Here is a 14,063-nt window from a genome sequence, read left to right as displayed (position 1 = left end):
GAACCCTTACAAGTGCTCACCCGTCTCCTTTGAGGTCTCTCTTCTGTCTTCTCCATGTTCCCTCTGCGCCCTTGGAGACAGCTCTGTGCTTCCTTGTGCCTCATTTTACCCCAGGGAATTCTGGGTAGATCATGTGCAAACCTTCCTGTCTGCCCGTTCGTCTCTCCTGTGCGCTGATTCCTGATCTGCGTCTCCTGCTCTCACCAGGTGGGGTCCCAGTGAAGATGGTGGTTTATTCACCTAACACCCTTTAAAGTGAGGGAATGGTCCCATTGTTTCAATGACCAGGAGTGCAGAATGTGCCCTCCGTGCTCCCAGGATGGATTTTCCTGCACAGACACTTCCCAGACCTCCAGCTGCTACGAGGTGCTGCAGGGAGTGGGACTCTGTGGTCTCTCTGTCACACCCAGCCCCCAGCACTGCCCCCTCTCTGAACCAGTGCTCCAGACGACCAGTTCACTCAGGTAGAGAGATCCCTAATGGGCTCCTGTGTGAGGTGGATGCTCTTTATAGAATGTACACTTATGAGGTTGAAGTGGAATAACCTTGTGAGCTGGGAACTTCTCTGCCTTAGCTCCTAGAGCTGAATTTTAGATACTCTGTTATAATTGCACCTGAATCTCTCAAAACATTGCCTCAATTGTTTACCAGTATGATGCGGACTCACCTACACAGTCTATCCTATTCTTGAAGCCTTTAATAAATGATCATTTAATTTTGGAGAAACCATGTTTCATACACATTTCAAAAAATATATAAATATTTAAGATGGGTTTTCAGTTTGGATATTTTGAATTAAAAAACACCAGCAATGGAAAAGATACTATATCACAAATATTGGAGGAAAGGTCTGGAAGATGACAGCAGAAAGTATAATACCACATTTTTATAACTAAAAGTGTATAATTAAGATACTATTAATTGGATGCCAGTGGATTGTAACAGGAAGAGACAGAAACCCTAGGCTGTCTGATGATGGGCTGTGTTAGGGGTTCTACAGAGTCTAGGTCCCAAAAGCCTCTTTCGAGCCCCCAGCAGGGAGGAGCTCCAAGATGCACAGTTCAGTTGAGAGCAGCGTTTCCACCCACTCTGTCCCCAGAACTGACCTCATGGGCTCCCTGCATCCAAATGCACCTGAGACAGGGGCCCATATACATCAAACCAGAAACCCAAGCTGAACGGAGGATTTATATAGTTTGTTGCCAATACTAGACTGATGTTAGTGTTCCTCCTCCCACTTTCTGTATTAAAGTCTCAGCCTCCAGCGTGATGGTATTGGCAGAGAAGCTTTTGGGAGATGTCAGGTTTAGATCAGGTCATGAGGTGAAGGCCCATAGTGCTATAAGTGCTCTTTATAGAAAATTAAACAAGGTCACATTCTGATTATTGAAAGTTATGACTTTAACATGAGACTTTGAGTTTGAAATGGGGAAAGACAATCTGTACCATAGTGTATAATGAAGAGAAAATGAGAATAGGGAAATATTAATAGACTATTTATGTAACTATTTAAAAAGTTTTGATTTTAATATGGGAAATATATTGAAAATTTTAATTTAATTATTTTTTTTAACAATTTAGGGAGAGGTAGGGAGGCAGAGAGACAGACTCCCGCATGCGCCTGACCAGGATCCACCTGGCATGCCCACGAGAGGACGATACTCTGCTCATCTGGAGTGTTGCTCTATTGTAACTGGAGCCATTCTAGCGCCTGAGGTGGAGGCCATGAAGCCATTCTCAGTGCCCGGGCCAACTTTGCTCCAATGGAGCCTTGGCTGCTGGAGGGGAAGAGAGAGATAGAGAGAAAGGAGAGGGGGAGGGGTGAAGAAGCAGATGGGGGCTTCTACTGTGTGTCCGGACTGGGAATTGAACCTGAGACTACCATACACCGTGCTTACACTCTACCACTGAGCCAACTGGCCAAGGTTAAAATTTAAGATTAATGGAAATACACTAATAGAAAGGCTGATGGAGTCTAGAACTGGAGAGGACAGGACAGTTCAGGTATATGAGAAAACGGGAAAGCAGGGTTGGCAGTAGAAAGACAGTGACATTGTTAATAGACGTGACAGCAAAGGTGAGGACGTGCACATGGCTGGAGAGGACGGGAGGAGGACAGAGGGCGGTGTCCACGCCGTGACAGGGACTGCGCATGTGCAGAGAGCCCGTCTTCTCACAGGAGGGACCTTTATAGCACGGTGAGCTCTGGTCTGAGAAACAGGTCATTAGATTGATCTGTGCTTGGAGTTTTGTCAAGCGGATGTGACAGAAGGACAGTGATCCAGGGGTTTCATTTATGAGTCATGGGACACTAGACAGTGTTCACCACAGCTCTAAGCAGGAAAGGGCAGGAGTGACGTCCATCAGGAGGGACTAGGGGTTCAGCAGGAACAAGGGGCCCCAGTGGGAGGGACACACTGGGGGAGCAGGAAGAGCTGAGAGACCAGGGGTCACACCTGGGGTTCCCCTGGACATTCCACCTGGACGTCCTCCTTTGTCTTTCTTAAAGGGAGAGTGTAGCATGCAGTTAGAGTCAATTAGGAGGACAAATACCATGTAAATGTCTTAAAGGTACAAAAGTTTATTTATCACAGAAAACAATGCTGGAATTGAGCAATACAGAGGTTCCATGATGTTGTCAAAGTCCAAGCTAATTCTAATTTCTCTGCCATCCTTGTCAGTTTACATGGTCACAGATGTTATTTGAGTTCCATCCCTCATGATATATTATAGCCAGCAGAAAAAGTAAAGGATAAAAAAGAACACAATTTCCCTCTAAGGACACACTTTAGGGGTCATACAAGAATGGGAAATCCACCATTTGCATGAGGGTCTCTAGGTGTGTAATTAGAGGACTCTATAACTAAGGAAGAGGGAACGTTGACGTGAGGGACAATCATCAGTCTGTGTGTCAGAGCTTCATCCTGAACCTGAACCAGTAAGGAGAAGGAAACAGTCTATTTGTATCTCACCTGGGAAATGTGGTCAACATTGGGACCCAAAGTAAGTATTTCTTATGAGAGTTAGTGTAGCATAGGAATTACAACATCAGTCACTTATTTTCCTTCACCTGGGCAGATGGATAGGGAGCCTGAGTCCGAGGACCAGAGCCTGAAAAGAGGTCTCAGGACACCGTGGAAAGTGTTCTTGGGAAAGCTGAATATGTGGGACCCATCTGTCATGTTAAAGAAAGATACATCTCCATCCTCATAATCCAGAAATATCCCCACTTTGAGGGGCTTTTCTCTTACAGTAAGAAGGGTTTCTGGGGAAGTGACAGCCCAGTATTCCCCACTGTAGAGCCTGATGGCCCAGAAGCCATTCTGTGGGGACATGGTGACCCTCCCTTTCCTTGTTACGTTATCTCTACAAACTCCCAGGTCCCAGGAATGTGCCTTCCCAACCTCCACCTCCCAGTAGCATCTCCCCGAGCTGATGTGCAGCTGACCCAGCACACAGGGAAGGGATTGGAATCTTTGGGTGGAGCTGGGCAGATCTTGTCCCCTTTCTTGCCAGGTCACTCGTCTCCCATTTTCAGACAGGTGGAGGGCAGGATGAGCAGTGGCTGCGTCCAGGGTCACAGTTACTACAAGACAAGTAGATCGTCATGATTTTGAGAAAGGTCTCAGTATATCTGGGCTGGAGGGTCCCCATTCTATGAGATCTCCTCTGGTCCTGGGTAGATCCAGCTCCTCTCCACCCATCTCTCCCCAAGACCACCCTGCAAGGACCAGGGTCCCTCCTGGACCATCATAGACTCACCAGCTTTGAACTCTTCTTTTCTCCAATCTGCAAGGAAAAAATGAACATGAGAACTCACTATTTGAAAGATAAGCTGCTTGTCTTCCCAGAACACTGTGAGTATAAATTTATTTGGAAATTCCTTAGGATTAATTCAAGAAAATACCAACTAAAGATAATGCTCTTCCATATACTAGAGTCTCTTACAATATGATAAATTATGTATGACTTGAAGATCTGACCCATTCTGCTCTCTTCATCCAGCTTTCCTATGTGATAAATATCTAATTTATTTAAGATGATTTTGAGTAAATAGCATATATGGTAAGTCTAACCAAAAAATTTATTTTTTGCTTTTGTTTTCTCAAATTTTAACAGATGTTAACATTCTACCTATGCTCAAATCATAATGTGAGGTGGAATTAAAATAATAAAAAAACTGCTAAAATGTTCATTGAAAGTATACTTTGGTGTTTCTTTGTTTTTCAGCATTGTGTGCACAGGGTGTGTTTATCCAATAAAATCTCTGACAAGTCTTTTTTCATCACATCCCATGTCACTCACCAGGATATAATGGTGCATTCTTCCAAACTGCAAAAGAACAAAACAGGAAAATGTTTACTTTTGTTCCCTCCTTGTTTCTCATTGTCATTTTCATTTCTTCCTGTCTTTGTTCCTTTTCTTCTAAATCTCTTGAACTTCCTCTTTCTATCCTGTGTTACCTTCATATTTCATTTTTTCAAGCATGATAATAAAAATGGTCAGATGTAAGGCAGCTGGAAATGTTGAACTGACAGGACGTGGGAGGGATGGGGAAGGAGTGGAAGGAAGGAAATTAAATGCAGGCAGGAAGGAAGAGAGAGGAGAGGAGAAAGGATGTGCTGGATCACGTGTGGTTTGCAGTTCAGAGAGAATTTATTGAAGTTTAGAAAGATGATGCTCAGATGCTGTTCTGCCAATATAGACTTTTTGTGTATCTCCTCATCCTCTCCGACTGCTACAGGGGACGACCCAGAGTGACAAATGAATGGAGCTTTCTGAGAGCAAAGCACTACTCACCGGACTTGTACTGAGCCTTCCTCCTGTCTGAGAGAAAACACACAGACACACGTATGAGACAGGTGTTCTCAGCCTCATCAGGAAGATGCAGGTAGAGCTGCACATCTGACAATGTTTCTGTCTGCATATTGACTAAGTAATCCTTATTTCAAAAGTAATGAAAAAATCTCTATAAAGTTTATTCTGTCTGAAAACTTTACTACAGATTAAGAATTCATAAGAATTTAAATAATTCTTCTAAAAGAGTACTAAAAAATAATGTTGGAGTATCTCAGAAAATAACCTTTCTTTAGAGGTATATTAGCAATTGAGTTCACTGGAATGGAAAATGCATGTGTGAAAGACCTTGAAGGAAAAGCAATTTTTTAGAATTAATAATTAAATTAATTAAAATAAAAATGAAAGGGAAATAATAACTATGGTCAGAAAGGGAAAATAACCAGGATAATCATGGACAGTATTTATGTACTTAGGAAAGTTGAGAACATGGTCAGGAGAAGAGGATTCGTCTCAATTTACACCTGACATCAGCTTATACAAAGTGTGAGGAGGATCAGCAAAGGAGGAGCACATCCCACTCGGCAGCTGTGGAGGGTGGACCCCCGCGTTAGGAACTGGAAAGACATCATGTAGACGCAATGGGCTCCATCTCAGAGCAGATGTGAGGGACCCACGTTATAGGAAGCTTTCTATGAATGGAAACAACCATACCAACTGTCTAATCCCCTTCACATCACCAAGCTCATGATAACATTGTGGTGTCTATCTAGAAGGTAAAAGGCTAAGGATACAACAAAGGGCAGAAAAAAGAAAAAAGACAAAATATTTATAAAAGATACACCAGCAAAAAAGAATGTCAGAAAAAAGTTACCAATTCGACACAGAAGATTTTATGAAAAGTAAAATTAAAAAAAAAGGAAAAACAACACCCTTCTTGTAAATGTCAAGGAAAATCAACACACAAAACATGGATGTGTTAACAATTTTCACTGTACAGAACATTGGCAGCATGAATATAATCAGAAAAAAATTAAACTAAAACCAGGAAATAAAAAAAATGCAAGGAGCACATTTTTATCTTAGAAAAGTGAGAAAGGAGAATTTTTGCAATTGATAGAATAAAAGAAAAATGGCAAAAATGTGGACAAAATGAGAAAACGTGTTTTATTGTGCTTATATTTCCTTTATGGAGAGTTTTAAGTCTATAAGTAATTCAAGATGTCAATGTTATCTTGATGAAAGTGTATTAAAATCGAGTTTTAGTTTTACAAATCTTTCCGATTATGTCTGATATTAAATAGGATGTCCTTAAGTGAAAAGTTTATTTGTATAATTAGTGGTAAACATATGTAGAAGTCCTGAAAAAGTCTGTTTAGAAGATGTCACAACCATTGAGAAAATGAATGACTATCAGTATGGGTATAATCTTTTGCAAGTCTGATGATTTCTTGTTCTTTACATTTAACATAACTACAATAAATTTAATTTGAATTTCAATTGGTAGGACTTCAAATCAGCTTTAAAAACCTATACTCTGGGCCCTGGCCGATTGGCTCAGCGGTAGAATGTCAGCCTGGAGTGCGGGGGACCAGGGTTCGATTCCCGGCCAGGGCACATAGGAGAAGCGCCCATTTGCTTCTCCACCCCCACCTCCTTCCTCTCTGTCTCTCTCTTCACCTTCTGCAGCCAATGCTCTGTTGGAGCAAAGATGGCCCGGGCGCTGGGGATGGCTCCTTGGCCTCTGCCCCAGGCGCTACAGTGGCTTTGGTCTCGGCAGAGCGACGCCCCAAAGGGGCAGAGCATCGCCCCCTGGTGGGCAGAGCGTCGCCCCTGGTGGGCGTGCCGGGTGGATCCAGGTCGGCGCATGCAGGAGTCTGTCTGACGGTCTCTTCCCGTTTCCATCTTCAGAAAAATACAATAAAACCCCAAAAAAACCTATACTCTGAGTTCTTCATTTACCTCAGAAGGTCAAAGAATTTGACCCTTTAACATAATATAAGTAGAGAATTTCTGAATACATAATTTTTAAAAAAGGAAATAGAAAATAAATGGAATAAAATTATGTGAATTAGTGACTAATATTCATTTTATCTCTTCCTTATTAGACTGTGGAATTTGTAGATGTCTGTTTTAAAACTTTCATGCAAATTTCAGAAGATTAGCTCATTTATAGAATAAATATTTTGTTAAAGACAGTGATTGTGAATAGTTTCAGTTTATCAGATTCATACATTTATGTAGTTGGCCTGCACTTACTTGTTTTACATTCTTGGAGAGAGCCTCTTTGGAAGTTCTTTTTTAAAATTTATTGATTTGAGCGACAGAGAGACAGAGACAGAGAGAGACAGAGGGACATTGTTCTATTCCTGTTTGAGCCCTGACCTGGGATGGAACTGCCAACAACTTTACTTCCAGATAGCACTCTAACCAACTAAGCTCTTTGTCCAGGGCTCTTTAGTGGTGTGGTCCTCTGTCTTCTGTGTTTCACAGATGAGAACATCTGCTAAACTCATCACCATCTCCCAAAGTATAACCTTACTTAATTTAGATACCTCTTAGTGCAATTTTACTCACAGAAAATAAAATGTTACTTCATATCTATTTAGTGAGGAAAGTCCACCATTCCTAAATTAAATGTCAGGAAAATAGGAGAAAAGAAATACTATATGGCAGTGAAGAGAGTTCTAAGCCAAATGAGCCTTTCTTGGAGAAAACCTACACAACAGAAACTTTAAAAATCCCCAAATTTACACATGTCTTATTAAGAAGGTTCTATTCATAGGAAGGTTTTGTCTCTGATTGCAAAAACAACACAAATAAACAAGGTAATAATGAGAGAAATGGAAGAACAAGTGCAGATGGGTAATCTGAGTTGGAAGGATGAGATATGAAGACAAAGTCATACGCAAGCACAGCTCTGTTTAGAACAATGATCACTGGGAACTGGAGGAAAGGGCACAAGACACAGACGGGAGGAGGACAGAGACACAGTGAGCTACATGCTGGGATTTGCCTTTATTCTGTTCACCCTCCTCTAAAAAGTAAAAGAAAAATAAAAACAATTCATTCCAAGTGAAATCGCAAGTTGAGGAAGGGAGGAGAACAGAAATTGGAATCCCTTTTCTAGCTCAGTCTAAAGTGCACATTGACCCATATTTATGAGAACTGGGACCATCAGGTTTCAGAAGACATGTCACCATCAGAGGGAGTGCCATTCTATCCTCTGGGATGTGCAGTATTGTTTTCACCTGTCATTGGACTATCACCTTTTACTGATAAAAATTGTGTAAGTAATTTAAAATTCATGAGAAAAAGAAGAGGAAATATTGGATTGGTAATGATTTAAAGAACAAGAAACAAACAATAAATTCTTTCCATGAAATACATCACTAAAGGAGTGTCAGTCTGAGTAAAGTTACCAATTTCTTGCTGAAGTTCATCTGCAAAGAAAATAGAAATCTTTTGTAAATATGAGGGAAACAAACAGAAAAAATTAAGATCAGCCAAAATGGCCAAATCATAGTAAATTAGTACAATGGATAAAATGAGAAAAGAGTAAGTAGGAAACAAACGAAAACTGAAAATTTGGTGAGATATCACTTTTTTCTACAAAAGAGGGATAAATATATGACATTTCTCTAATGATTAAATAAAAAGTATTGAAGAAGTTTCAGAGAGACCACTTAGAACTTTATTTCATACATATTTATTTATGAGTGGCTTAAGATACATGACAGTGACATGGAATTGTACAGTAAATGCACCCATCCGTTCAAAACTTTTTTTTTTTTACCAAGAGTGACAGAGACAAAGAGACAGAGAGAGAGAGACAGACAGACAGAAAGGGAGAGTGATGAGAAGAATCAATTCTTTGTTTCGGCACCTAGTTGTTTATTGATTGCTTTCTCATATGTGCCATGACCGGGGAGCTACAGCCAAGCCAGTGATCCCTTCTTCAAGCCAGCGACCTTGGTCTCAAGCCATCATTCTTAAACTTCAAGCCAGTGACATTTGGACTCAAGTCTAAAATGCACATTGACACATATTTACGACAATGAGATTATTAGGATTCAGAAGACATGTCACCATCAGAGGGAGTGCCATTCTATCCTCTGGGATGTGCACTATTGTTTTCACCTGTCATTGGACTACCACCTTTTACTGATAAAAATTGTGTAAGTAATTTAAAATTCATGAAAAAAAAGAAGAGGAAAGATTGGACTGGTAATGATTTAAAGGACAAGAAAAAAAATATTTTTCCATGAAATACATCACTAAAGGAGTGTCAATCTGAGTAAATTTACCAATTTCTTGCTGAAGTTCATCTGCAAAAGAAAATAGAAAACTTTTGTAAATATAAGGGAAACAAACAGAAAAAATTAAGATCTGTCCAAAATAGCCAATTCATAGTAAATTGTTACGATGGATATAATGAGAAAAGTGTAAGCAGGAAACAAACGAAAACTGAAAACTTGGTGAGATACCAATTTTTTCTACAAAAGAGGGATAAATAAATGACATTTCTCAAATGAGTAAATAAAAAATATTGAAGAAGTGTCAGAGAGACCACTTAGAACTTTATCTCATACATATTTATTTATGAATGGCTTAAGATACATGACAATGACATGAAATTTTACAGTAAATGCACCCATCCATTCAAAACTGGTTTTTTTTTTTTTTGTTTTTTTTTTACCAAGAGTGACAGAGACAAAGAGACAGAGAGAGAGACAGACAGACAGAAAGGGAGAGAGATGAGAAGAATCAATTTTTTGTTTCGGCACCTAGTTGTTCACTGATTGCTTTCTCATATGTGCCATGACCGGGGGGCTACAGCTGAGCCAGTGACCCCTTCCTCAAGCCAGCGGCCTTGATCTCAAGCTATCATCCTTGAGCTTCAAGCCAGTGACATTTGGGCTCAAGCTGGTAACACCGTGCTCAAACTATTGAGCCTGTGGTAAAATGGTGACCCTAAAATTTTGAACCTGGGTCCTCTACATCCCAGGACAAGGCTCTATCCACTTTGCCACCACCTGGTCAGACCCAAAACTGTTTTTGTTACATCAGTCACATGAAACCTGTTTTGTACTTTAAAAACACATCATCTTAAAATGCATGTCTAAAAATAAAATTGTATAAAACTAAGTAAAGTTGACTATATTAACCTCAAGAATGTAATTGAAATTTTCATTAGAAAGAAATGGCCCTGGCCGGATGGTTCGTTGGTGGAGCGTCGGCCTGGCGTGCAGGGGTCCCGAGATCGATTCCCAGCCAGGGCACACAGGAGAGGCACCCATCTGCTTCTCCACCCCTTCCCCTCTCCTTCCTCTCTGTCTCTCTTTTCCCCTCCCGCAGCGAGCTCCATTGGAGCAGGGATGGCCTGGGCGCTGGGGATCTCTCCTTGGCCTCTGCCCCAGGCGCTGGAGTGGCTCTGGTCGAGATGGGGCGATGCCCCAGAGGGGCAGAGCATCGCCCCCTGGTGGGCAGAGCATCGCCCCCTGGTGGACGTGCCGGGTGGATCCCGGTCAGGCACATGCGGGAGTCTGTCTGACTGTCTATCCCCGTTTCCAGCTTCAGAGAAATGCAGAAAAAAAAAAGAAAGAAAGAAAGAAAGAAAGAAAGAAAGAAAGAAAGAAAGAAAGAAAGAGAGAAAGAAAGGATATTTAACTAAATGTTTATATTAAGTTTTGTTTGCAAACAACGCAAGACAATAGTACTTGTGTTCTTCATTTAAAATCTTCAGAATAGAGAGATATGTTTGTACTCGCTATACGATATAAAATCCATCTAAAAATATTTTTCAGAAACTAAAATATACCAATTTGATAAAGGTGTCATTATAAATATAAAAAGGGAACAATTAATAAGGTTGTAATTTATTTTTAAAGCCAGAAAAAATTACAGAATATATTTGGATAGGTGGGACTCTTGGATTATATGTTCAAAGGTAGTGCAAGTGTGACCATAAAGTTCACACTCAACCAAATGAATGATACGAATTTTTTCACAGACTTTGAAAGAACAGTAGCTAGAGATACTAAATTCAGCAAGGTTGGCATCTTCTCTTATCTCGTAATGTTTTTGGGAAGTATCACTTGCACCATAAGGGACCTCAAACTTAGAAATTAATAGCATAGGTTCTATGTTTGCATAGTTTTCCAGCCCTATTTATAAATTAGTTACACCAACATCTTAATGAATGTGCAGCAAGTCTCTGAACACAGAGGATGCCCGTGTTTATAGGAAATGGTGGCGTGAAGTGGAAAAAGAAGGAACGGGACAGGGTGGAGGTGAGGGAGACAGCAGTGAACATCAGTCAACAGTGGAGAAGCCCAGCACCAAAAACATGGAGTCAGATGTCAGGACAGCCAGGAAACAGGAGCAGACAGATGACACAGAGATAAAAGGGCAGAAAATACTAAAGATACCCAGTACCAGTAAATGCATATCAGATACATTCTGAAATTCTCAATTATATAAAACTGAGATTTATGGACATAGATGAAGTGCAGTGGTTACAGGGAGAAGGTCATGGGGGAGGGACAAGCTTGAAAGTAAAGGAAGGAAGGGTGAAAAAAGGAACAAATATCAGGTGACAGAAAATTATATGACCTTGGGTGACGTGTACACAACATAATCAACAGTTCAAATGCTATAGAAATATTTACCTGAAACCTATGTACTCTTATTGATCAATGTCACCCTGTTAAGGTTAATTTTCATAATAAAATTTAAAAATTAATAAAAATAACAATAACCTTGATAAACCAAATAAAAAAGTAATACTTTGTTAAACAATGGAAAGTTTAATATAAATTTCATGAGAAAAAGCCACAAAGAAAATTGAAGTTATTGAAAAATGTGCACTTAAAATAAATTTTATCAGGAAGAGGATGAGCACACACACACACACACACACACACACTGAGTAAGTAGCTCAGAGCTCACTATGGGGCAGACATGCTCTAACACAAGTGGTAAGGGTGACAGAGGATCTGTGACTGGGTTGGGGACACACAGCCACACACAGAGGAGGTGTGAACTAACTGTGCACCTGAGACCTGCATAGTTTCTTAAGCAAGGTCACCCCAATAAACTGAATAAAAACTTAAAAAACCCTTTAACATAGGAAAAATGTAGTATAATTAAAGAATTGTGTAAAATTTTAAAATATTTTTTCTGGAGATTTTTTAATAAAAGTATTCTTGATCCCTTTTCACTCTCCATGGACAACTATGAAACATTTGTGTTATTTAAAATGGTTTTTGGATGTATACATATATATGTGTTCAATTCTAATTGCAGTACCTACATTGTACAAAGTTTCTAGAACCGCTGCACAGGAGTTATTGAAAGACTGCTTGTATAGGTTATTATTGGATTAGGTCCTTGGACAACATTTTTGTCCATCAATTAATTTGCAACCTTACTGTATCTGAGTTTTGTCTTAACTGCTGCCTGAGGGAATCTAAGTGATTCAGATGAAGGGAAAGAAGTGACAGTGAGGGAGGTTCTCAATCACATGACCTGAGCAGTCCTTGGAGAAAATTTGCACTCAAGAACTTTAGGAGACGTTAAACTTCCAGATTTAGGCCCTGGCCAGTTGGCTCAGCGGTAGAGCATTGGCCTGGCGTGCGGGGGACCCGGGTTTGATTTGCCGGCCAGGGCACATAGGAGAAGTGCCCATTTGCTTCTCCACCCCGCCACCCCTTCCTCTATGTCTCTCTCTTCCCCTCCTGCAGCCAAGGCTCCATTGGAGCAAAGATGGCCCGGGCGCTGGGGATGACTCCTTGGCCTCTGCCCCAAGTGCTAGAGTGGCTCTGGTCGCGGCAGAGCGACTCCCGGAGGGGCAGAGCATTGCCCCCTGGTGGGCAGAGCATCGCCCCTGGTGGGCGTGCCGGGTGGATACCAGTCGGGCGCATGTGGGAGTCTGTCTGACTGTCTCTCCTCGTTTCCATCTTCAGAAAAATACAAAAAAAAACCCAACAAACCTTCCAGATTTAGAGGTAAAATTCATTTGACAGAAAGGCTTTGTCTCCTTGATTGCAACAACAAGACAAAGAGAGAGATAATAATGGGAGAAGTTAAACAGTAAATGAAGGCAGCTAATCAGAGTCGGAATGCCAAGACACTGAGACAAAAGGCAGATGACCCCTGAGAGAGAAGACAGGGAATAAGGAACAGGTGAGGGAAGAACAAGGGAAGCTTCTTATTGGTACTTACCTTTCTCCTGTTCATTCCTGGCTGAAAAGCAAAAGGAAGAAATGAACAACTCACTCTAAGTGAAAACACAATATTGTGTAATTAGGAGAACAGAAATGCCCCACCCCTTCCTATCTCACTGTGTAGCCGACATTCACCATGTCTGTGAAAGTGGGAGTCATCAGGCTCCTAAAGAAACATCACCCATCAGAGGAAATGTGTTTTAACTCCTTATTCCCTGTGCAAAGGCAACTAAATCAGAAAGTAAATGAAAAGGGTGCTAGATCAGAAATTGCAGGATGTGTAATAGTAAGCATTCCCCTGACACTGGACAATCATCCTTTTTAGATTAAAAAATAAATGTATTCACATACGAGTCAGGGATTAACCAGTGGTGAGAAGTGTACAGTAGAGGCTCCTGTCTCAACAAAACTGTTTTTGTTGCACTCGTTATACAAAACCAAGTATACATTCAAAAGATATATTCCCAAAGACTATAACCAGGAAAAAAGAAATATAATTGTATTCTTCATTAAAGAATGTATTTGTCAAAAAGACAATATTAAGCTCTGTATGACTGAACTGTATTTTTTAGAAACATCATGGTCAATATATTTTTTTTGTATCCTTCACATAAAAAGTATTTGTCAGAGATGGATGACTTTTCCATTCGCCTTAAGATACTTCATCTTTCTGCAAATTGTTTTAAGTGCAGCTTGTCATTTAATAGCTGTCAATAATGCCAAAGAATACACACTTGCATACTTGGATATTTTTATAGGGCAGAAAAAATTAAGTAAAATATTTAGTTAATTTGGAACACCAGGGTTATATGATCAAGGACAGTGGAAGAGGGACACCCCACTCTCTCACATCTGACCAGTGAATGATACAAGGTATTTATCATGACACAGGTTTGAAAAAACAATGGAGAGAGACACTTAATGCTGAAAGTTTGTAGTCTTTTCTCTTAACGGATTAGAGAAGTATCAATTGTGTAGTAATGGGCCCTCAAACTTGGAATACTTGACAGAAGTCTTGTTTGAATATTTTCCAGAACT

At 40.4% G+C, this 14,063-nt stretch overlaps 1 protein-coding gene across 1 annotated transcript in view; it reads right to left on the bottom strand.

The window, feature by feature from the left end:
- Positions 1-2,551: 2,551 nt before the first annotated feature.
- The window catches only part of LOC136319148 (butyrophilin subfamily 2 member A1-like), a 51,853-nt gene continuing 40,341 nt past the window's right edge, over positions 2,552-14,063 (bottom strand). The window contains exons 14-20 of the mRNA XM_066252546.1: positions 13,024-13,044; positions 9,105-9,125; positions 8,220-8,240; positions 4,801-4,827; positions 4,306-4,332; positions 3,763-3,789; positions 2,552-3,586 (exon numbers count right to left, since the gene is read on the bottom strand). Of these exons, the coding sequence (XP_066108643.1) occupies positions 3,057-3,586; positions 3,763-3,789; positions 4,306-4,332; positions 4,801-4,827; positions 8,220-8,240; positions 9,105-9,125; positions 13,024-13,044 (674 nt within the window). The 3' untranslated portion in view covers positions 2,552-3,056. The remainder of the gene's footprint in view (positions 3,587-3,762; positions 3,790-4,305; positions 4,333-4,800; positions 4,828-8,219; positions 8,241-9,104; positions 9,126-13,023; positions 13,045-14,063) is intronic.

Source organism: Saccopteryx bilineata, chromosome 1 (genome assembly GCF_036850765.1).
Source record: "Saccopteryx bilineata isolate mSacBil1 chromosome 1, mSacBil1_pri_phased_curated, whole genome shotgun sequence".
NCBI lineage: Eukaryota > Metazoa > Chordata > Mammalia > Chiroptera > Emballonuridae > Saccopteryx > Saccopteryx bilineata.
This window is presented reverse-complemented; position numbering and strand designations above follow the sequence as displayed.